Raw genomic sequence first — 25,356 nt, 5'->3', positions numbered from 1 at the left:
AGCCCAGATGAATTGTTGTTTAGGGTTTTAAGTACTGTTAAAGTATTAGGGAAAGTTACCCTTGTTGAATGCCATTTCATAAAAAAAAAGGGGTTTCACATTTATTTTCACCAGAAGTGAGGACCAAGGGAAGCACAGGTGCACTTACAGGATTGCTTTGAATCAGTGGAATGGACTGTACTCAGGGATTCATTTTTGAGTCTGAATGAGAACCCCACCGCTGATACTGACTTCATTAAAAACTACTGTATAACCATATAACAATTACAGCATGGAAACAGGCCATCTCGGCCCTTTTAGTCTGTGCCGAACATTTACTCTCATTTAGTCCCACGTAACTGCACTCAACCCATAACACTCCATTCCCTTCCAATTATTTTTTAAAAGACAAAATCAAACCTTACTCTACCACTTCTACTGGAAGCTCGTTCCACACAGCTACCACTCTCTGAGTAAAGAAGTTCCCCCAGTGTTACCCCTAAACTTTTGCCCCTTAACTCTCAACTCATGATTTTTGTTTGAATCTCCCTTAGTCTCAATGGTAAAAGCCTATCCACATCAACTCTATCTATCACCCTCATAATTTTAAATACCTCTATCAAGTCCCCCTTCAACCTTTTACGCTCCAAAGAATAAAGACCTAACTTTTTCAACCTCTCTCTGTAACTTAGGTGCTGAAACCCAGGTAACATTCTAATAAATGAATATTATATAGTTGGGATCACAGAGACATGGCTCCAGGGTGACCAAGAAAGGGAGCTCAACATCCAGGGATATTCAATATTCAGGAGGGATAGACAGGAAAGAAAAGTTGGGTAGCATTGCTGGTTAGAGAGGAGATTAACGCATTAGAAAGGAAGGACATTAGCCTGGATGATGTGGAATCGATATGGGTAGAGCTGCTAAACACTAAGAGGCAGAAAACGCTGGTGGGAGTTGTGTACAGGCCACCTAACAGTAGTAGTGAGTTTGGGGATGGCATTAAACAGGAAATTAGAAATGCGTGCAATAAAGGAACAGTAATTATAATGGGTGACTTCAATCTACATATAGATTGGGAGAACCAAATTGGTAAGGGTGCTGAGGAAGAGGATTTCTTGGAATGTATGCGGGATGGTTTTCTGAACCAACATGGCGAGGAACCAACTAGATAGTAGGTCATTCTAGATTGGGTATTGAGCAATGAGGAAGGGTTAGTTAGCAATCTTGTCGTGCGAGGCCCCTTGGGTAAGAGTGACCATAATATGGTGGAATTCTTCATTAAGATGGAGAGTGACATAGTTAACTCAGAAACAAAGGTTCTGAACCTAAAGAAGGGTAACCTTGAAGGTATGAGACGTAAATTAGCTAAGCTGGACTGGCAAATGATACTTAAAGGGTTGACGGTGGACATGCAATGGCAAGCATTTAAAGATCACATGGATGAACTACAACAATTGTTCATCCCAGTTTGGCAAAAGAATAAACCAGGGAAGGTAGTGCATCCATGACTGAAAAGGGAAATTAAGAAGAATCATATAAATTAGTTTAAAAAAAGTGGCACACCTGAGGACTGGAGGAAATTCAGAGACCAGCAGAGGAGGACAAAGGGCTTAATTAGGAAAGGGAAAAAAGATTATGAGAGAAAGCTGGCGGGGAACATAAAAACTGACTGTAAAGCTTTTATAGATATGTGAAAAGAAAAAGATTGGTCAAGACAAATGTAGGTCCCTTACAGTCAGAAACAGGTGAATTGATCATAGGGAACAAGGACATGGCAGACCAATTGAATAACCACTTTGGTTCTGTCTTCACTAAGGAGGACGTAAATAATCTTCTGGAAATAGTAGGGGACCGAGGGTCTAGTGAGATGGAGGAACTGAGGGAAATACATGTTAGTAGGGAAGTGGTGTTAGGTAAATTGAAGGGATTAAAGGTAGATAAATCCCCAGGGCCAGTTGGTCTGCATCCCAGAGTGCTTAAGGAAGTAGCCCAAGAAATAGTGGATGCATTAGTGATAATTTTTCAAAACTCCTTAGATTCTGGATTAGTTCCTGAGGATTGGAGGGTGGCTAATGTAACCCCACTTTTTAAAAAAGGAGGGAGAGAGAAACCGGGGAATTATAGACCGGTGAGTCTGAGACCGGTGGTGGGGAAAATGCTAGAGTCGGTTATCAAAGATGTGTTAACAGCACATTTGGAAAGAGGTGAAATCATCGGACAAAGTCAGCATGGATTTGTGAAAGGAAAACCATGTCTGACGAATCTTATAGAATTTTTTGAAGATGTAACTAGTAGAGTGGATGGGGAGAGCCAGTAGATGTGGTATATTTAGATTTTTAAAAGGCTTTTGACAAGGTCCCACATAGGAGATTAGTGTGCAAACTTAAAGCATACGGTATTGGGGGTATGGTATTGATGTGGATAGAGAATTGGTTGGCAGACAGGAAGCAAAGAGTGGGAGTAAATGGGACCTTTTCAGAATGGCAGACAGTGACTAGTGGGGTACCACAAGGCTCAGTGCTGGGACCCCAGTTGTTTACAATATATATTAATGATTTAGATGAGGGAAGTAAATGCAGTATCTCCAAGTCTGCGGATGACACGAGGCTGGGCGGCGGTGTTAGCTGTGAGGAGGATGCTAAGAGGATGCAGGGTGACTTGGATAGGTTAGGTGAGTGGGCAAATTCATGGCAGATGCAATTTAATGTGAATAAATGTGAGGTTATCCACTTTGGTTGCAAGAACAGGAAAACAGATTATTATCTGAACGGTGGCCGATTAGGAAAAGGGGAAGTGCAACGAGACCTGGGTGTCATTGTACACCAGTCATTGAAGGTGGGCATGCAGGTACAGCAGGCGGTAAAAAAGGCAAATGGTATGTTGGCATTCATAGCAAAAGGATTTGAGTACAGGAGCAGGGAGGTTCTACTGCTGTTGTACAAGGCCTTGGTGAGACCACACCTAGAGTATTGTGTGAAATTTTGGTCCCCTAATCTGAGGAAAGACATTCTTGCCATAGAGGGAGTACAAAGAAGGTTCACCATATTGATTCCTGGGATGGCAGGACTTTCATATGAAGAAAGACTGGATTGACTAGGCTTATACTCACTGGAATTTAGAAGACTGAGGGGTGATCTTATTGAAATGTATAAAATTCTAAAGGGATTGGACAGGCTAGATGCCGGAAGATTGTTTCCGATGTTGGGTAAGTCCAGAACGAGGAGTCACAGTTTAAGGATAAAGGGGAAGCCTTTTTAGACTGAGATGAGGAAAAACTTCTTCACACAGACAGTGGTGAATCTGTGGAATTCTCTGCCACAGGAAACAGTTGAGGCCAGTTCATTGGCTATATTTAAGAGGAAGTTTGATATGGCCCTTGTGGCTAAAGGGATCAGGGGGTATGGAGGGAAAGCAGGTACAGGGTTCTGAGTTGGATGATCACCCATGATCATACTGAATGGTGGTGCAGGCAAAAAGGGCCGAATGTCTTACTCCTGCATCTATTTTCTATGTTTCTATGCTTCTAAATCTCCTCTGCACTCCCTCTATTTTGTTGACATCTTTCCTATAATTCGGTGACCAGAACTGTACACAATACTCCAAATTTGGCCTCACCAATGCCTTGTACAATTTTAACATTACATCCCAACTCCTATACTCAATGCTCTGATTTATAAAGGCCAGCATACCAAAAGCTTTCTTCACCACCCTATCCACATGAGATTCCACCTTCAGGGAACTATGCACCATTATTCCTAGATCACTCCATTCTACTGCATTCCTCAATGCCCTACCATTTAACATGTATGTCCTATTTTGATTAGTCCTACCAAAATGTAGCACTTCACACTTATCAGCATTAAACTCCATCTGCCATCTTTCAGCCCACTCTTCTAACTGGCCTAAATCTCTCTGCAAGCTTTGAAAACCTACTTCATTATCTACAACGCCACCAATCTTAACATTATCTGCATACTTACTAATCCAATTTACCACCCCATCATACAGATCATTAATGTACATTGGACCCAGTACAGATCCCTGAGGCACACCACTAGTCACAGGCCTCCAACCTGACAAGCAGTCATCCACCACTGCTCTCTGGATGAGTACGTGCCTACAAGAACATATTGCATATTCCCAAATCAAAAGCCAGCCATGGGGATTTGTAGTCTGCTGAGGTGCTAGATCTGTGGCATTCAAGTATGGCAACCCAAGTACAGTACAACTTGCAGAGGGCTATTTCAAGAACAAAGGAGCAATTCTGAACAAGGTTAGAGGTGGAATCAGATGCACATCAACTCTGGCAGGGTTTGCAGGCCATTACTTCCTACAAAGCGAAACCTAACATCATGAATAGCTGTGATGCTTCACTCCCAGATGAGCTCAATGCTTTTCATGCACCTTTTCAAAGGCAGAATAAAACTTCAGCTATTAGGATCTTTGCAGCATTTAGTGACCCTGTGATCCCGGCCTCGGAGGCTGACATCAGGCTGTCTTTCAACAGGGTGAAACCTTGCAAGGCGGCAGACTCCAATGGAATACCTGGTGGGGCTCTGAAAACCTGTGCTATTTGATGAGGGTGCTCAAAGACATTTTCAGTCTCTCATTGCTGCACTTGGAAGTTCCCACCTGCTTCAAAAGGGCAACAATCCTACCAGAGCCCAAGAAGAGCAGGTTGAGCTGCCTGAACTACTATCATCCAGCAACACTCACATCTATGGTGATGAAGTCCTTGAGAAGTTGTTTATGACTAGAATTAACTTCTGCCTCAGCAAGGATCTGGACCCACTGCAATTTGCCTGTTGCCACAATAGAACTAAGGGAGATGAGGTCTCAATGGCTTTTCACATGGCTTAGATCACCTGGATAATACAAGTGCCTATGTTAGAATGCTGTTCATTGACTACAGCTCAGCGTTTAACATTGTTGGCCAGAAAAAAACTTCAGTCTGATCAAGGACAGGGGAAGCAGGCAAACCAGTTGTCTTTGTTTCCCCCTTTTTTGTAGACTCCAAACTGATTCTTGCTCTTGGATAATCTAATCAGAGCAATTGAACGTGGACACAGGACGCTTCGGATAATGATCTACTAAACCTGAGACCTTTCTCAAACAAGTAGCCATTTGTTATGTAAAGAGAAAAGACTCAACTGATTCTTGCTCTGGGACAATCTAATCAGAGCAATAAACCTGAGACCATTCTCAGAGGAGTAGCTACTTGTTACGTAAAATGCCAGACCTGCAATTTGTAATCTCATTAGACTCTGACTGGGTTGTGTAAAGACACAAATACACAAGGCTGGGATGGGCAGAGCCATGAAACAATATTGGTTGCAGTCTTATACAGTGACCAGTAAGAAAGTGACCCAGGTAGGTCAGGTGACCTTGAGCCAATGGGATGGAGATCGAGTGGTTCAATTGATGAGGAACGGTACAAGACTCAGCAGCTCCAAATACACAGGGGCAACAACTCTCCAGCAGGCAGAGAACAATCATCGCAGATAAGGAGGACCCCACAGACATGTGGAGATTGAGACCATGAGGAATGCCTGGCCACACAGTAACCACTCCCCGCTGAACATCGATGGCTCCTCGATAGAGATTGTGAAAAACACCAAGTTTCTTGGGGTTCACCTGACAGAGAATCTCACCTGGTCCCTCAACACCAGCTCCATAGCAAAGAAAGCCCAGCAGTGTCTCTACTTTCTGCAAAGGCTGAGGGAGATGCAGTGGATATTGTGCATTTGGATTTTCAGAAGGCCTTCGACAAGGTGCCGCACATGAGGCTGCTAAACAAGATAAGAGCCCATGGAATTATGGGAAAGTTATATACGTGGATGGAGCATTGGTTGATTGGCAGGAAACAGAGAGAGGGAATAAAGGGATCCCATTCTGGTTGGCTGCCGGTTATGAGTGGGTTTCCACAGGGGTCCGTGTTGGGGCTGCTTCTTTTTACGTTGTATATCAACAATTTGGATTATGGAATAGATGGCTTTGTGGCTAAGTTTGCTGATGATACAAAGATAGATGGAGGGGCCAGTAGTGCTGAGGAAACAGAGAGTCTGCAGAGAGACTTGAATAGATTGGGAGAATGGGTAAAGAAATGACAAATGAAATACAATGTTGGAAAGTGTATGGTCATACACTTTGGTAGAAGAAATAAACGGGCAGGTTATTATTTAAATGGGGAGATAATTCAAAGTTCCAAGATGCAACATGACTTGGAAGTCCTTGTGCAGGATACCCTTAAGATTAACCTCCAGGTTGAGTCGGTAGTGAAGAAGGTGAATGCAATGTTGGCATTCATTTCTAGAGGAATAGACTATAGGAGCAGGGATGTGATGTTGAGGCTCTATAAGGCACTGGTAAGTCCTCAAAGTACACTGCAGATGCTGTGGTCAAATCAACATGTACAAACAAGCAGCAGGCCAGGCAGCATCCGTTGAAATGAGTAGTCAATGTTTCAGGCCGAGACCCTTCGTCAGGACTGAAGAAGGAGGGGGCAGGAGGGGGGGGTGGAAAACCAATCAGAGGAAAGATCAAGGGGTGGGGGAGAGGAAGCAGGGAGGAGATAGGCAGGAGAGGTGAAGAAGGAATCTAAGGGGAAAGCACTATGGGTAGTAGAAATAGGCAGAATCAAGAGAGAGGTGATAGGCAGCTAGAAGAGGAGACAGAGTGAAAGTGGGATGGGGGAAGGGAGAGGGAGGGAATTACCAGAAGTTGGAGAATTCGATGTTCATACCAAGGGGCTGGAGACTACCCAAATGGTATATGAGGTGTTGCTCCTCCAACCTGAGTTTGGCCTCATCATGGCAGTAGAGGAGGCCACGTATGGACATATCCGAATGGGAATATTCAGTGATGGTATGGGAGACAATGGTTTGATGTTTTTTGGTGGGGTCCTGTTACAGGGGTAAGTAAAAGGAGGTGTCAGAGAGTTGCCGTTTGGCCTCAGTGAGGTAGAGGTCCGTCCGCCAGGCCATTACGGCACCAGCTTTGTCTGGGGGTTTGATGGTGAGGTTAGGATTAGTGTGGAGAGAGTGGAGGGCAGTGCGTTCGGGGGAGTGAGGTTGGAACAGGAGAGAGGAGTGGTGAAGTTGAGACGGTTGATGTCTTGGTGACAGTTGGAGATGAAAAGATCGAGTGCAGATAGAAGGCCCAGTGGGGGTGTCCAGGAGGAGGAAGAAGATTGAAGATGGGAGAAGGGGGGTCATCATTAGGGGGAGGGGAATCCTTGTTAAAGTAGTAGGGTCGGAGACGTAGGTGACGGAAGAAGAGTTCAGCGTCATGCCGGGCACAGAACTCACTGAGGTGTGGACGGAGGGGGACAAAAGTGAGGTCCTTGCTAAGCACAGAACGCTCTGCCTCAGAGAGGGGAAGGTCAGAGGGGATGGTGAAGATTGGCAAGGGTTGGGGCTGGGGTCAGAGGAGGGTAAAGAGTGGGAGGTTTCAGAAGGGAGAGGGGGATTGGGATGTTCAGGGAGAGCAGGCTGAGCAGAGGATGAGGGATCAGAGGAATGGAGGTGAGATGAGGGGTGGAGGAAGGGTTGGGAGTCATGGGGGGATAGGGGGTAGTAGAGGAATAAGACGAGCAGTAGGACCCAGTGGCAGTAAGAGCGGTCCTGGTCTGGATAGGGTCAGGATGTCGGTCCGAGCTGGATCTAGAACATTTGACCGCTCTTGACTGTACTCCTTGGAGTTTAGAAAAATGAGGGGGGACCTCATAGAAACATCTCGAATGTTGAAAGGCATGGCCAAACTGAATGTGGCAAAGTTGTTTCCCATGGTGGGGGAGTCTAGTATGAGAGGGCATGACTTAAGGATTGAAGGGCGCCCATTCAGAACAGAGATGCGAAGAAATATTTTTAGCCAGAGGGTGGTGAATTTGTGGAATTTGTTGCCACGGGCATCAGCGGAGGTCAAGTCATTGGGTGTATTTAAGGCAGAGATTGATAGGTATCTGAGTGGCCAGGGCATCAAAGGTTATGGTGAGAAGGCGGGGAGTGGGACTAAATGGGAGAATGGATCAGCTCATGATAAAATGGCGGAGCAGACTTGATGAGCCTAATGGCCGACTTCTGCTCCTTTGCCTTAGGGTCTTAAAATGCATGCAAAAAGGGCAATGTTAAAACAGTCGGCGGGGGGGACTTCAGTATGGAGGTAGATTGGGAAATCATGTTCGTGTGTGATCCCAAGAGAGGGAATTTCTAGAATGCCTACGAGATAGCTCTGTGGAGCAGCTTGTGGTTGAGCCCTTTAGCAGGGTCAACTATTCTGGATTTGGTGTTGTGCAATGAATCAGAATTGATTACAGAGCTTAAGGTAAAAGAACCCTCAGGGGAAAGTGATCATAATTCCCTGAAGGTGGAATCTCATGTGGATAGGGTGGTGAAGAAAGTGTACTTCTTTGTTTGTAAAAAGTGAAACTGTCGTGGTCCGGATATGCTCCCCTTTAAATTTAGTTAGGTTGTGGTCCGGACCATTGACGCCTTGTTCCCTTTTAATTCCATTTCACGCATCCCTTGAGCTTGGCAATCAAGGTAATTTACCCTTGACCCGAACTGGCAGCTTATAAGCCCCTGGCTTTAGTCATTCAGGGCGAGAGTGTTAAGAAGCCTTCGCAAGTAGCCACCGCCGCTACAACAAGCCAAGAGTGATCCAGCCTGCATTGGAGTATCAGCAATTCGCCTTCCGTTGCCAGAGTGAGTCCAGTCAAGGTCAATCTACCAGGGGTGAGTTTAAGGTGGAGTCCTGACTCGACATTTATGCCCCTTGTCTGTGTCTACCCCCGAAGAAGAGCCCTGGCTCAGTGCCTGAGCTGAAGGCAGAGTCCCAGCTCAATGTCATGCCCAGTGTCTGTGTCTACCCCCTGAAGAAGAGTCCTGGCTTGGTGCCTGAGCTGAAGGCAGAGTCCTGACTTCATGTTCATGCCCCTTGTCCATGTCTACCCTTCGAAGAAGTCCCAGCTCAGTGCCTGAGTGGAAGGCGAAGTCCTGACTTGATGTTCCTGCCCGTTGTCCATGTCTACCCTTCAAAGAAGTCCCAGCTCAGTGCCTGAGTGGAAGGCGGAGTCCTGACTCGATGTTCCTGCCCGTTGTCCATGTCGGCCCCTCGAAGAGTCCTGGCTTGATGCCTGATCTGAAGGAGGAGTCCTGGTTCAAGATTCCTTGTCCTGTTTTGGTGTCCATGTTTCTGGCTGCAGTGATCCGTGGTATCCAAGTGTCTGGCGGCGATGAATCAAGGTCCCAGGGTCCTAGTTCAAGGTCCGCGGCTGTCCATGCTCCCCCATCCAAGTCCAACGTCCGCGGCAGTCCATGCTCCCCCTGTCCAAGTCCAAGGTCCGCGGCTGTCCATGTTCCCTCGTCCAAGTTCAAGGTCTGCGGCTGTCCCAGTTCCCTGTTTCCAAGCCCCAGGTCCGTGGCAATCCAAGTCCCTAGTCCCCTAGTCCGAGGCTCATGTACCTCTTTGTCCTCGATTTACCAATCTTCTGTGTAGCGAGTAATAAACATTATTTTATTGTACCAAAGAAAGGCGTGTTTGTGTCCTGCGTGTGGGTCCTCTCCCAGCACCCTTGTCCCCACCTTGTGACAGAAACTGCTTCTTTGTTAAGCTAACTGGTGAGAGAGTGTTTTCTTGCAGAGCATTCTCAAAGCTTCTTGCAGCTTGTTTAGGTTAAAATTGCTGATAACAGGGATTGTATTCATTTGTTAACCAATTAGGTTGGATGTTGTTTTCTCTTGTGGGTCTGGGAGCTAGGATTTTCACGGTCTTTTCAGGAGTTGGGGAGAAGGTGCCGAAGAAGGTGGACGCGTGCCACACTGCTCGGTTGATCACTTCGGGTGGTCCCAGGTGTGGGGTCGTGGAGGTCGGAGGAGAGCGATGAGGGGTCGGTCGATTCGATGGTTGAGCTCCAACGATGTGCACTAATTGATTGAACTCTGATAAGTTTTGGCACCTTTTCTTTCATATATACTGTATCGTTATTAATCACTTAGTTTTATTAAGATTTATAAAGTGTATTCTGTAACCATACCTGGTGTGATCTTGATATTGTGTGTGTGACGTTGCATTAGTGTGTATTCCACAGCATCCACATATACCGGAGGAAGGGTTTGGTGGGAAGCTGAACTTTTCCCCCTAGACATATACTAGCCTGTCACATAAGTGTTACATTTGTGGGGGCTCGTGTCCAGGACTGAAATTTCAGTAGCTGTGGAATCACTAATGCCCAGTAGTGTGGAGATAGACAGAGATAAAATTGTAAGCTGGTGCGATTTAGAAGATGTACTGGTGCATCATGTGTGTGTGGTGAGTGGGGTGGATTTTGGGGTTTTGGATGGTGCGTTAGTGCAGGAGTTGAATTTGGTCAAAGGTATGGGGTTGATAGAACTGGTAGCACGGAGGTGCAGTAAAGAGATGGAGGGAAGTTGGGTGTTGGTTCGCATGAGTGCTGATGTCAGGACGTTGGAACTGCCAGCGACTGTCAGCGTCCAGGGGGAAGCGGGGCAGTGGGGCGTCCACGCCATCTCAGAGGACAAGGGTGAGGATACACCAGAGGAGGAGCTAGAGTTGGCCCCTGGGGAAGTGCCCATCACCAATAAAGGGGGGTCGGAGTGGGAAGGCTTGGCCAGGCCCTGCCCCCCAGATAGGGTGGAGGCCTCCGAGCTGGCAGCTGCCCTTAACTCCCTGGTGGGAGTGGCCGAGAGACAACGTCTGAAGCTGGGGATGTTCTCAGGAGCTACTCCAACTCCAGACAGGGAGGTGGACTATGAGACATGGATCGAGCACATGCCCCTGATGTTAGAGGAGTGGCCAGGCTCAGATGAGGAGAAGAGACAGCGATTGGTGGGAAGTTTGAGGGGTGCGGCAGCCAAAGCAGACCGGGAGTTGAAAAGCCCAGTGGAGGAGTGTATAGAAGTTTTGGAGGCAGTGTTTGGGTTGTCAGGGGATCCCTGGCTGCTTTTAACAGAGTTTTAACACACGGAGCAATGGAGAGGGGAAAAGCTCTCCGAGTACATATTTCGGATGGAGAGAATGCTTATGGGGTTGTGGCACTGGGGGGTAGTGAAGGCGCCTGACTTGGCTAGAGTGAGGATGAGTCAGATATTTAGTGGTTCTCTGGAAGAGGACAAGGTGGCGTGGAGTATCCAGCAGGCTTATAGAAAAGGCCTCCCTCCATCATTCGGGCAGCTGATTAGAGAGCTGCGGGAGGAAGAGAGAGTGTTGGGACGGAAAAAGGGTGTGGGCCACCGGGAGCTATCCTCAGCGATACAGGAGGTGGTGGCCGGGAGGAGGACCGAGAAACCCAAGGGGTCCCAGGGGAGTAGGGACCCCCCCGCTTGAGGGGAAGGACAGGGTAAGTACCCCCTCCAGGGGGCGGCCTGCACAATGGGCTGGGAGTGGCGGCCATCCCGGGAGAGGAGGGCCGGCGGGTAGTGTGTGTTTTAACTGTGGGAAAGAGAGGGCATTTCTGGCAGGACTGTGAGAAGGGTGTGCTACAGCTGTGGGGAGGAGGGACACTTTCGGTGGGATTGTGAGAGACAAGGTGTCACGCGGAGGCAAGCCCCCAGTCGACTAAGAAGGGAGAGGTGTTGGGAAACTTAGGACAGACTCAGTGAGGGAATGGACTAGAGTCTCTGGAGGAACACGTTCCCAGAAATCAGCCAGGGGACCACCGGGATCCCAAGCCTTTATTCCAGATGGGCTAGTAGGACCCCATTCCAGTGTGTGCCTACAGATAGAGGGAGTTTACGCAAAAGCCATTCTCAATACGGGATTGCAGATGACTTTATTGTACCGGTCGTTCTACAACAAATATCTAAAGCACTTGCCAGTAATCCCATTTGACACACTGAAGATTTGGGGTATAAGCGAGGGTGATTACCTGTATGATGGGTACCTGTCAGTGAGATTGGAGTTCTCAGAGGGCGATGTGGGAGTGTCCAAAGTTATTGAGACATTGGTGTTAATGTGTCCGGACCTGGTGGGAACCGGTGGTGCTGCCCTCCTGGTAGGGACCAACTCCCTCGTTGTGTGACGGCTCCTGGATGCCTGTAAAGTGAAGGTGGGGGGAGGGGGAGAACTTTCTGGAAACCCTCTCAGTGCATCCAGTGTTTCGGGTGGTATTCGAAGAAGGGGGTGACCCCCAAGGGTTGGATCCGGAGTGTAAACGAGGGATGGTGTAGTGTACGCAGGTGAGGCCTAAGGTGATCCAACCAGGGGAGGTGGCACTCATGATGGGGACCCCAAATTCCCTGGAGTGCCAGCGGGTGAACCCCTGTTAGTAGACACTCCGGGCGATCTTGAGAGGGAGACACAATTTTAGGCAGGAGCGCTGGTGATGCTCGAAGTGCAGAGGCCAGTGATGGTACACGTGAGGCGGATAGCTGTAAGTGTCAGGAACACTACGGCAAGAGAAATCACCTTTAAGAGAGGGATGCTGCTGGCACATTTGTTCCCGGTGATGGTAATGTCTAGCGCACCAGTGAGGGCCTCTAAAGAGGAAGGAGTGGAAAACCGAGGGGAGCTGAGCACTGAGGCTTTTCACTTTGGGGATTTTCCTATGTCGCCGGAGTGGAAACGCCGGCTAGTGGAGAAGATGTTGAAGTTGGAAGATGTCTTTTCTAGGGGCAAGTTGGATGTGGGCTGCTCCAAAAGCACCCGCCACACCATCCCAGTGACGGAGGACACCCCGTCCAGAGAGAGGTCACACCAACTGGCCCCAACAGATGTGGAAGACGTGTGGCAGCACTTGTGCGAGCTGAAGGAAGCTGGGGTCATCGCTGAGCCCCCAAGCCCCTACGCGTCCCCAATAGTAGTGGCCTGGAAGAAGAACGGGAGGGTGCGCATGTGAATTGACTATAGGACTTTGAATTGGCGAACTGTCCCTGACCAGTATACCATCCCAAGAGTAGAAGACACGCTGGCCTGCCTGATTGGAACGAAATGGTTTAGAGTGCTGGACTTAAGAAGTGGATATTACCAGATTCCGATGAGTGAGGGCGACAGAGAGAAGATGGCCTTTATCTGCCCGCTGGGGTTCTTTCAGTTCGAACGAATGCCCCAAGGCATATCAGGAGCCCCAGCCACCTTCCAGAGGCTCATGGAGAGAACTGTGGGGGATATGTATCCACTCAAGGTGCTGGTGTATCTGGATGATCTGATAGTATTTGGATCTAATTTGGAGGAACATGAGGAAAGGCTGTTAAAGGTGTTAAGGCAGCTTAAGGAGGAAGGGTTGAAACTTTCCCTGGACAAATGCCAGTTCTGCAAGTCATCTGTCAGCTATGTTGGCCACATAATTTCACGAGAGGGAGTGGCGACTGATCTAAGATAGAAGCTGTGACCACCTGGCCAAGACCCCAGAAGGTGAGCGCTCTGCATTTGTTCTTGGGGTTCTGTGGGTATTACCAGCAATTCGTGAAAGGATACGCTAAAATGTGTCACCCGTTGACTCAGCTGTTGTGTGGCTATCCCCAGTGGGGAAGAAGAAGAAGAGGGACCGGGGCCGAGTCGCAGGAGGATACTGGAACCCGGCGGAGCCCTTTGGATTGAGATGGGATGATAAATGTGAAGAGGCCTTCCAATCTCTGAAGGGGGTGCTGACCCAGGCCCCGGTGTTAGCTTTTGCTGATCCCCAGAAGCAATATGTGCTGCAAACTGATGCCAGCCGAGAGGACCTAGGGACTAACCTGTACCAGGAACAGGGCAACGCATTGAGACCAGTGGCACTTGTCAGCCGAAGCTTGTCGCCATCTGAAAGAAACTATCCCACCCACAAGTTGGGAGTTCTTAGCACTGAAATGGGCGGTGGTGGACAAGTTGAGCGATTACCTATACAGAGCCAAGTTTGAGGTGAGAACAGATAACAATCCTCTCACTTATATCCTAACTTCTGCAAAACTGGATGCCACAGGACATCGGTGGTTGGCAGCTCTGTCGGTATATGATTTCAGCTGCAAGTACCAGCCGGGAAGCAAGAATGTTGATGTGGATGCTTTGTCACGGTGGAAGCCTGGGGAAAAGGAGACGGCCGAGGAGTGGGAGAGCATCCCTGCCCCTGGAGTAAAAGCCATGTGTCAGTTTGCTATCACCGTGAAGGCTGAGGGATGGGGAAGGCTGGAGCGAGCAGTGGACCCCCTGGGGGCTTTTGATGACGCCCTGCCCCAAGCTTACTGTGACCTGACCTCACTGAAGACTAAACAGTTGCTGGAACGAAGTCTGGGGGAAGTGGCATTTGCTCAGCAAAAAGTCCCTGGTCTTGGCACTGTGTGGAGGGCGGTAGAGAAGGGGAATGTGGAGGGTGGTAGAGAAGGGGAATGTGGCGTGGGCAGAGAAGACGAAACACACTTCCGTGCCTCTGTTATTGAAGGAGTGGCCTCGGTTAAAGTTGAAAAACCAAGTCTTGTACCGGGTCACAGCGACTCTGGACCAACCCCGGCGTTGGCAGCTGGTCATGCCTGAGAAGTATCGGCAGACTGTACTTCAGGCCTTGCATGATGATTCCGGGCACTTGGGGGTGGAAAAGACCTATGGGTTACTCAAGGACCAATTCTACTGGCCCTGGATGAGGGGGCAGGTTGAAGAATACTGCAAAAACTGCAGTCGTTGCATCAGGAGGAAGACATTACCAGTGTCTGTGGCTCCACTGTCACACTTGCAAAGTGCGGGACCCCTGGACCTGGTGTGTATGGATTTCCTGTCAATTGAGCCAGACACCAACACCACCACAAATGTCTTAGTCATCACGGATCATTATACTTGATATACTCAGGCGTTTCCAACTAAGGATCAGAAATCGACTACAGTGGCGAAGGTGTTATGGGAGAAGTATTTTGTTCATTATGGCCTTCCCAGGTGGATCCATAGTGATCAGGGACAGGATTTCGAGAGCCAGCTTATCCATGAATTACTGGGTATGCTTGGGGTTAAGAAATCCAGGACCACACCCTATCACCCACAGGGTGATCCTCAGCCCAAGAGGTTTAACCGGATACTGTTGGATATGCTCGGGACCCTGGAGACTGGACAGAGAAGTAAGTGGAGCCAACATATTGGGCAATTGATTCATTGTTATAATTGTACTCGCAATGACACTACAGGATACTCGCCTTATTATCTGATGTTCGGGCAGGAAGCGAGGTTGTCCATTGACTTGTGTTTTGGGGCTGAGGCGGGTGAATTAGCTGCGAAGCTCTATCTGAAGTATGTGTCCGATACGAGGAGAGAGTTGAAAAGGGCATACGAGTTGGCTGAGGAGGCGGCTACCAAGCAGAATCAGAGGGATAAGAGGAGATATGATCAGAAAGTGAAGTTCGCTCAATTATTGCCGAGCAACCGGGTCCTTTTACGGAATTTGGGACTCCTCGGTAAGCACAAGTTGGCAGATCGATGGGCGGCCACCCCTATGTGATACAGAGCAAGATGCCGAATCTACCTGCTTTCCAGGTGAAACCCAAGGATGGGAAGGGGCCTGTCAAGATACTCCATCGGAACCACCTGCTGCCCCTGGGCCAAGCAGTACAGGTGGATAAAGAGCCAGAGTGGAAGGTTACGCCTAGTACAAGGACTCTGCGAGGGCGCAGGGTGAGGGAAGAGCCCACTGCGGAAGAGACAGGACCGGTCCTTACCCCGAGAAGGGATACCGATTCAGAAGACGACAATTCAGATGTGGTGACCTCTGTTTCCATTTGCTAGTGCTCCAGTACCAGAAGAGGAGGCTCCTGGCCCTTCCCCTACTGAGTTAGGTGAGAGAATGATGGGCAGACTGAGAAGTAGCTGGCATGAGGGCATGACTTGTTGGTGGGGGGAGAATGTACTGCATACGTTAATCAAAATGGCTTCTTTGTTAAAAGTAAAACTGCTTCTTTGTTATGCTAACTGGAGAATGAGTGTTTTCTTGCAGAGCATTCTGGAAGCTTCTCGCAGCTTGTTTAGGTTAAAATTGCTGATAACAGGGATTGTATTCATTTGTTAGCCAATTAGGTTGGATGTTGTTTTCTCTTGTGGGTCTGGGAGCTGGGATTTTCGTGGTCTTTTCGGGAGTTGGGGAGAAGGTGCTGAAGAAGATGGGCGCGTGCTGCACTGCTCGGTTGATCACTTCGGGTGGTCCCAGGTGTGGGGTCTTGGAGGTCAGAGGAGAGTGACAAAGGGTCGGACAATTCGATGGTTGAGCTCCAAAGATGTACACTAATTGACTGAACTCTGATAAGTTTTGGCGCTTTTTCTTTATTTTCTTTTCTTTCATATATATACTGTATCGTTATTAAACACTTAGTTCTATTAAGATTTATAAAGTGTATTCTGTAACCATACCTGGTGTGATCTTGATATTGTGTGTGTGACGTTGCATTAGTGTGTATTCCACAGCATCCACATATACGGGAGGAGGGGTTTGGCGGGAGGCTGAACTTTTCCCCCTAGACATATACTAGCCTGTCGCATAAGTGTTACAAAAGCTTTTGGTATGCTGGCCTTTATAAATCAGAGCATTGAGTATAGGAGTTCGGATGTAATGTTAAAATTGTACAAGGCATTTATGAGGCCAAATTTGGAGTATTGTGTACAGTTCTGGTCACCAAATTATAGGAAAGATGTCAACAAAATAGAGAGAGTACAGAGGAGATTTACTAGAATGTTACCTGGGCTTCAGCACCTAAGTTACAGAGAAAGGTTAAACAAGTAAGGTCTCTATTCTTTGGAGCATAGAAGGTTGAGGGACGACTTGATAGAGATATTTAAAATTATGAGGGGGATAGATAGAGTTGACGTGGATAGACTTTTTTCATTGAGTTGGGGAGATTCAAACAAGAGGACATGAGTTGAGAGTTAAGGGGCAAAAGTTTAGAGGTAACACGAGGGGAACTTCTTTGCTCAGAGAATGGTAGCTGTGTGGAATGAGCTTCCAGTAGAAGTGGTAGAGGAAGGTTTGATTTTGTCATTTGAAAAAAAATTGGTTAGATATATGGACTGGAAAGGAATGGAGGGTTATGGGCTGAGTGCAGGTCGGTGGGACTCGGTGAGGGTAAGCGTTTGGCACTGACTAGAAGGGCCGAGATGGCCTGTTTCCGTGCTGTAATTGTTATATGGTTATATAATTCACCTTTCAATCTGAGAAAGAGAAGCTAACGTCAGGTGTATCAGTATTACAGTGGAATGAAGGAAATTACAGAGGCATCAGTGAGAAGTTGGTCAGAATTGATTGGAACCAACCACTGAGGTCAGGTTAACTGGCCTATAATTTCCTTCCTGCTGCTTTCCTCCTTTTTTAAAGAGTGAAGTGACATTTGCAATTTTCTAGGCATCTGCCACCATGCCAGAGTCCAATGATTTTTGAAAATTCATTACTAATGCTTCCACAGTCTCTACTGCTGGCTCTTTCAGAACCCTCAGATACAGTTCATCTGGTCTGGGTAACTTATGTACCAACAGAAAACAACTAAAAAATTAATTAATAAGGTAAAGATGAAATGTGAAAGTAAGATAGCCAATAATATTAAAAAGGATACAAAACGTTCCTTCAGATACATAAAATGTAAAAGAGAGGCAAGAGCAGATATTGGACTACTGGAAAACAATGCTGGAGAGGTAGAAATGGGGACAAGGAAGTGGCAGATGTACTTAAATATGTATTTTGCATCAGTCTTCGCTGTGGAAGACATTAGCAATATGGCAGAGTTCCATGTGCCAGGGGTCAAGAAGTGCGTGATGTTGGGAGAAGGCTCTTGAGGAAACTGAAAGGTCTGAAGATAGCTAAGTCACCTGGACCAGATGCTGGACATCCAAAGATTCTAAATGAGGTGGCTAAAGAGATTGTGGAGGCATTAGTAATGATCCTTCAAGAATCACTAGATTCTGGAATGGTTCAGAAGCCTGGAAAATTCCAAATGTCACTCCACTCTTCAAGAAGGCAAAAGAAAGGAAATTATAGGCAAGTTCATCTAACCTCAGTAGCTGGGAAGATGTTGGAGTCGATTATTAAAGATGAAGTCTCAGGGTACGTTCTTTCCTCCACTATTTCCACTGGCATATCATTTTATATACTGACCACTCTCTGAGAGAAAAAGTTGCTCCTCAGGTCCTTATAAAATCTCCCCCCCTTTCAAGTTAAGCCTTCTAGTTCTTGATTCCCCAATCCTGGGGAAAAGTCTGTCTGCATTCACCTGATCTATGCCCCTCTGCATTATCATCTCACAACCTACTCCCAGCACAAGCTGAGATACTCACCAGCAGAGCACAGGATATGGCCATTCCCATCTCTTGATGTCCAGTTTCCTTCCTGCTCAGGACGCTGTGGACAGCTGTGCGACAGTGATGGGAGACAGGACGGACCCGGGGCACAGTAGCTGATTTGGTTCTGTGTGCCTCGGTGTATGAAGGGCCCTGTGGTGCCTGCTGGGTAGAAGTACTTTACTTTAAATGGCAGTACTTTACTTTATTACTTTATTGTCGCCAAACCAGATAACCATATAACCACATAACAATCACAGCACGGAAACAGGCCATCTCGGCCCTCCTAGTCCATGCCGAACTCTTAATCTCACCTCGTCCCACCTACCCGCACTCAGCCCATAACCCTCCACTCCTTTCCTGTCCATATACCTATCCAATTTTACCTTAAATGACACAACTGAACTGGCCTCTACTACTTCTACAGGAAGCTCATTCCACACAGCTATCACTCTCTGAGTAAAGAAATACCCCCTCGTGTTTCCCTTAAACTTCTGCCCCCTAACTCTCAAATCATGTCCTCTCGTTTGAATCTCTCCTACTCTCAATGGAAACAGCCTATTCACGCCAACTCTATCTATCCCTCTCAAAATTTTAAATACCTCGATCAAATCCCCCCTCAACCTTCTACGCTCCAATGAATAGAGACCTAACTTGTTCAACCTTTCTCTGTAACTTAAGTGCTGAAACAATTGATACTAAAGCGTACAATCATCACAGCAATATTTGATTCTGCGCTTTGGGCTCCCTGGTGTACAAATCAATAGTAAATATAATAAAAATTTAAATTATAAATCATAAATAAAAAATAGAAAAGGGAAAGTAAGATAGTGCAAAAAAACCGAGAGACAGGCCCAGATATTTGGAAGATACGGTCCAGATCCAGGTCAGGATCTGTTCAGCAGTCTTACCACAGTTGGAATGAACTGTTCCCAAATCTGACCGTACGCGTCCTCAAGCTCCTGAACCTTCTCCCAGAGGGAAGAGGGACAAAAAGTGTGTTGGCTGGGTGGGTCGTGTCCTTGATTATCCTGGCACACTGCTCTGACAGTGTGCTGACAGCAGAGGATAATGGCGATAATCACACTAAACACTGATTTTCCCAATTTCAAAGTACAAGGAGACTGGGTAATCAGAGGAGCAGTGGGTTGGGACTTTGGTGAGGAAGGAGGTAGGTGAGATGTTAGGAAGGGTGATGGAAAAGTGGGGAGGGAAAAGTATGTCAGGGTGCAGATACTCACAGCAGTTATCTGTTGGACATCAGGATGTTGGTACTGTGTTCTGCAGTGCTCCTGTGCTCCATGGATATCACCTCCCTGGTTCGGTCTGGGTGCCCACTGAGGAGGGGCAGTGCTTCCGCAATGGGTCTGCCTCCTCGAAATCACATCATCTGGAGAAAGAGAAGTGGGGGGAGGTGAACATGAGGAGAGATACTTGAGAATCTATCAAAAGCGAAGGATATTCTTTGTATTTGTATTGTACATTCGGCCCCACAGGCTTATTCACAGAATCCTGCAGCATGGAAATATGTCCTTCTTCTGAATGGTCCATGCTGACAATAATTCCCATCAAAGCTAGTCCCATTTGCCCACATTTGGCCCATATCCCTCTAAACCTTTCCTAACCAAGTGTCTTTCAAATGTACCTGTCTCAACCACTATCTTGGCCAGTTCGATCCATAATGACCACTGTCAGGTTCCTTGTCATTTTAAGCCCATGCCCTCTATTTCTTGATTTTTCAACCCTTCAAGTTCAAAGTTTAAAAGTAAATTTATTATCAAAGTACATACATGTCACCATATACAACCTTCAAATTAATTTTCTCTATGTATTCACAGGAAAATAAAGAAATACAATATAATTTATTAAACACATTAATCAAATACTGACAACAAACAATATGTAAATGACAACAAATTATTCAAGTAAAAATATAAAAAAGCAATTCTGAGAACATGAGATGTGGAGTCCTTGAGAGTGAGTCTTCAGCTTGTGCGATCAGTTCAGTCGTGAAGAATGAATTTAACTATGTTTGTTCAGGAGCATGATAGTTGAAAGGATATAAGTGTGGGCTAACCAGAGTTTTAAAGAGCTGCATCATTACCTCAAAACTCTTAAACTCTATCCCTCAACTTATGAAAGCTAACACCCCATAAGCTTTCTTAACTACTCTATCTACCTGTGAGGCAACTTTCAGAGATCTGTGGACATGTACCTCCAGATTCCTTTGCTCCTCCACACTACCAAGTATCCTGCCATTTACTTTGTATTTTTCCTTGGAGTTTGTCCTTCCAAAGTGTACCACCTCACACTTCTCGGGTTGAACTCCATTTGCCACTTCTCAGCCCACTTCTGCAGCCTATCAATGTCTCTCTGTGATCTTCAACATTCCTCTACACTATCCACAACACCGCCAACCTTTGTGTCATCTGCAAACTTGTCAACCTACCCTTCTACCCCAATATCCAGGTTGTTAATAAAAATCACGAAAAGTAGAGGTCCCAGAACTGATCCTTGTGGGACACCACTAGTCATAACCCTCCAATCCGAATTACTCCCTCCACCACAACCCTCTGCTTTCTGCAGGCAAGCCAATTCTGAATCCACCTGACTAAACTTCCCTGGATCCCATGTCTTCTGACTTTCTGAATAAGCCTACCTTGTGGAACCTCGTCAAATGCCTTACTAAAATCCATGTAGATCACATCCACTGCACTACCCTTATATATATATATGCCTGGTCACCTCTTCAAAGAATGCTATCAGGCTTGTTAGACATGATCTTTGGTGATGGGAGATTTTAACTGTTGGATAGACCCAATTTTAGACCAAACATCTACTGATTCTGTTTTGTCTATCCTGCTTGTTATTTCCAACAGATTTGTCAGGTAAGATTTTCCCTTGAGGAAACCTTGCTAACTACAGCCTATTTTATCATGTGCCTCCAAGTACCATGAGACCTCATCCATTACAATTGACTCCAACATCTTTTTAACTACTGAGGTCAGACTTACAAGCCTGTAGTCTGCAGATGCTGGAAATCCAAGCAACACACACAAAATACTGGAGAAACTCAGCAGGCCAGGCAGCTTCTATGGAAAAAAGAACAGTTGACATTTCAGGCTGAGACCCTTTGGCAGGTCGGTCCATAGATGCTGCTTGGCCTGCTGAGTTCTTCCAGCATTCTGTGTGTGTTGCCCGTAGTGTTAATCATAGTTTCTTCCTTACTGACATAAATTGTATTTTTCCACAATATGTGGTGTTTTACCCCCACTTGCTGGCAGAATATGGTGTTGCAGTTACATGATGGTTTAATCAGCCTTTTTCATGTTTTAATTGGCTAAGTGTTAGCATTTTATACACAATTATAATAAGCCAATTAAAAAATGAAACAAAGGGTGATAAACCATTATGTAACTGCTATATTGTGTTATGCCAGCAAGTGGAAATAGAACACCACATACTGTGAAAAATACAATTTATGTTGTGTATAATTGTGTAGCCTTTTAATTAGTGTATCTTTATCTAAGGAATTTCTGTTAACTGGAGTCTAAAGGTGATAGATTTTTTAAAAGTGCCATATTGAATATTCTTTAATTTCTTGTATCTCATCTGCTTTTTATCACTTTTACTTTGTCTGCTTAGTATCTGTCCTTTGTTTAAACTTTAAAATAAATGATCATGAAGAATCAAACTCAGGGACTGAAAAATACCAAGATCCAACTTCACCCACTGTGAATATAGAACGTAGATTATAGCACAGTATAAGTCTTTCAGCCTATAATGTTGTCACGATATTTTAACCTACTTGAAGATTAATCCCAACAACCCCATTTCCCCGAAGCATTCTCCGCCAACTACTGAGCCAACACCCCTCTGAAGACTTTTACTGATTATGCCTCCACCACCCCTACAAGCAGCCCATTCCAGGTGCCTCTGTACATGAAATCCTCACATTCACTCTTGTACCCTTTGTGAACATTTGTAGCCATGCACCTTCCTGTGTGTGGATCATCCACTAATGGGGAATGTTTTCCTTTACCATCCCAATTTGAATTATAGCCTTGTCCACCTGTATCCAATGTCCTCTTGACATCCAGCACACCAACAAACCCTTCAGCCAACAGTCTGTACCAACTATGATCCAAACATAACTCAACTGTCTGCATGTGATCCATGCCTCCACCCCCTGCCTATTCCTGTGCTTGACTAAATGCCTTTTCATAGAAACATAGAAAACCAAGTCCAACTCCTGGCCTTCACGTGTGGCAGAGTTCTTATGCCCGGCGGCGTTGTTCTCACTGACAGGAGAAGGGGCAAAGGCGGACCATTGGCACCTTAAAACCAGTTGGTCCGGGCAGATGGGGCTCGTTAACCACAGATGGTAGCTCAACTAGGAGAGGGAAAACTCCGATTTCAAACCTCTGCTGCCTTGCGGGTATACCCGCTTATGGGAAAGGCTTTGGGAGTAAACCCCGAGGACAATTCCAGAGTCGGAGCCTCAAAGGCGGCTGACTGCTGTACCCAGCACCGGCACGGCAATTCCTGCGATGCTGCTGGCACCAAACTGTATCGACTTCCGTCGTTCCTTTGGACCTGTCATCAGCATGGAGAGGGGGGTCCCACTGCATGGGCATCAGATGGATCTCTGTATTAACTCTGCCCTGGCTTGCGCCCTGAAGATGCCACTCCCAGTGACAACCAGAGGCACAGTACCCATGGTTGACCACGACTGATGGAGGCCACAGAAAGAGAACCTACAGCACAAATTTGTGCCGAACATATCCCTACCTTAGAAATTACTAGGATTACCCATAGCCCTCTATTTTTCTAAGCTCCATGTACCTATCCAAAAGACTCTTAAAAGACCCTGTCATATCCGCCTCCACCACCACTGCCGGTAGCCCATTCCAAGCACTCACCACTCTTTGTGTAAAAAACTTACCCCTGATATCTCCTCTGTACCTACTCCCATGCACCTTAAACCTCTGTCCTCTTGTGGCAGCTATTTCAGCCCTGGTAAAAAGCCTCTGACTATCCACATGATCAATGCCTCTCATCATCTTATACACCTCAATCAGGTCACCTCTCATCCTCCGTCGCTCCAAGGAGAAAAGGCTGAGTTCACTCAACCTGTTTTCATACAGCATGCTCCCCAATCTAGGCAACATCCTTGTAAATCTCCTCTGCACCCTTTCTATGGTTTCCATATCCTTCCTGTAGTGAGGTGACCAGAACTGAGCACAGTACTCCAAGTGGGGTATGACCAGGGTTCTATATAGCTGCAACATTACGTCTCGGCTGCGTAATTCAATTCCACGATTGATGAAGGCCAATACACCATATGCCTTCTTAACCACAGAGTCAACCTACGCAGCTGCTTTGAGTGTCATATGGACTCGGACCCCAAAATCCCTCTGATCGTCCACACTGCCAAGAGTCTTACCATTAGTGCTATATTCTGCCATCATATTTGACCTACCAAAATAAATCATATAACCATATAACAATCACAGCATGGAAACAGGCCATCTCGGCCCTCCTAGTCCGTGCCGAACTCTTAATCTCACCTAGTCCCACCTACCCGCACTCAGCCCACAACCCTCCACTCCTTTCCTGTCCATATACCTATCCAATTTTACCTTAAATGACACAACTGAACTGGCCTCTACTACTTCTACAGGAAGCTCATTCCACACAGCTATCATTCTCTGAGTAAAGAAATACCCCCTCGTGTTTCCCTTAAACTTTTGCCCCCTAACTCTCAAATCATGTCCTCTCGTTTGAATCACTTCACACTTATCTGGGTTGAACTCCATCTGCCACATCTCAGCCCAGTTTTGCATCCTATCAATGTCCCACTGTAACCTCTGACAGCCCTCCACACTATCCACAACATCACACTTTCAACATATTGCTTTTTTAAAAATTTATTTTATAACTTATTATCACTTTTACCAAATATCTTGCAATGACCACAGACACATAGCAACAAATTTCAGGTTATATCAGAAATAATAATCCTGATTTTAGTTGTCCTTTGAACTTATCCCATCTCATCGTTAACCTATATGCTCTAGTATTTCATATTTTCAGCTTGGTGGGGGAAACTCTGACTACAAATCTCTTATAATTTTATAGTCAGAGATTACAGAAACATGCGCTTTGGCCCAACTCATCCATGCTGACCAAGATCCCCATCTAAGCTTGCCACATTTGTCTGTGCTTGACTCAATTTCCACAAGATTATTTAGCCCTCCTGATACTGCAGAGTTGCGATCCAAAACATTCCTCCCCTGCCACCCCCCCCCTCCCCACCATGGAAGCTCTTGTCCTGCCAGGATCCCCCAACATATTGGTTGTCATTCCAGATTCCTGCAGCACTCCTGATTCTTTTTATTTTTTCCTGCTATCTTTATAATGCTGAAAGACCTTAACTTCCTTTAGGCCAAGGAAAATCAGCTCAATTTCTCCAGTGGAAGCCTGCAGCCGAAATCACATTCCTTGGTAATGCCGAAGTGGAACCAGCCAGTTTCTCTAGTCAAACACTGCAGCTGAAATCTTTACTCTGTAACACTGCTCCAGGAAGTTTTGTCTGCATCCTTTCTTTGACCTTTGTGAGATTAGGTGATCGCTCACTCAGTGTCCAGCTGTGTAAGGATTTCCTTTCAATAGCAATAATAACTTAGTTATGAAGGAAAGCAGTGGTCAAAAGCCAGAAACACAACAGATGCAGGAAATTCAGGGCAATACAAAATACTGGAGGAACTCAGCAGATCAGGCAATATCTATGGAGAAGAATAAGCAGTCAATGTTTCGGGACGAGATCCTTCATCAAAACTGGAACGGAAGGGGCAAGACGCCAGAATAAGAAGGTAGGGGAGGGGAGGGAGGATAGCTAGAAAGTGATAGGTCAAGCTCGGTGGATTAAAAGACCTGTGAATTACCATTGTGGGTCCTTAGAGGCCAACGGCTGATGCAGGGAGCACTTATTGCCCACTAATTATATTAACCACCTGGAATGGAAACATATGTAATGAAGCATAGGACAGACAGGATGGTGACAAACCTCCGGCAGTGACGGCAGGTGAAGAAGTAGAACGAAAGGTTAGAAACACAGAGCCCGTATAATAGTGGTAATCTGGG

General features: G+C 46.4%; 1 protein-coding gene across 2 annotated transcripts in view; it reads right to left on the bottom strand.

Annotated features, from left to right (window-relative positions):
- Nucleotides 1–25,356, bottom strand: part of mapk15 (mitogen-activated protein kinase 15) — a 186,601-nt gene that overhangs the window by 8,382 nt on the left and 152,863 nt on the right. Inside the window, exons 12-13 of one of the 2 annotated variants that reach the window (XM_059971520.1) lie at nt 19,452–19,600; nt 18,208–18,375 (exon numbers count right to left, since the gene is read on the bottom strand). In XM_059971520.1, coding sequence (XP_059827503.1) covers nt 18,208–18,375; nt 19,452–19,600 — 317 coding nt within the window. The remainder of the gene's footprint in view (nt 1–18,207; nt 18,376–19,451; nt 19,601–25,356) is intronic. The other variant, XM_059971521.1, reaches the window with a different exon arrangement.

Source organism: Hypanus sabinus, chromosome 6 (assembly GCF_030144855.1).
Source record: "Hypanus sabinus isolate sHypSab1 chromosome 6, sHypSab1.hap1, whole genome shotgun sequence".
Taxonomy (NCBI): Eukaryota; Metazoa; Chordata; class Chondrichthyes; order Myliobatiformes; family Dasyatidae; genus Hypanus; species Hypanus sabinus.
Note: the sequence above shows the minus strand (reverse complement) of the source record. Positions and strands in the feature narration are given on the sequence as shown.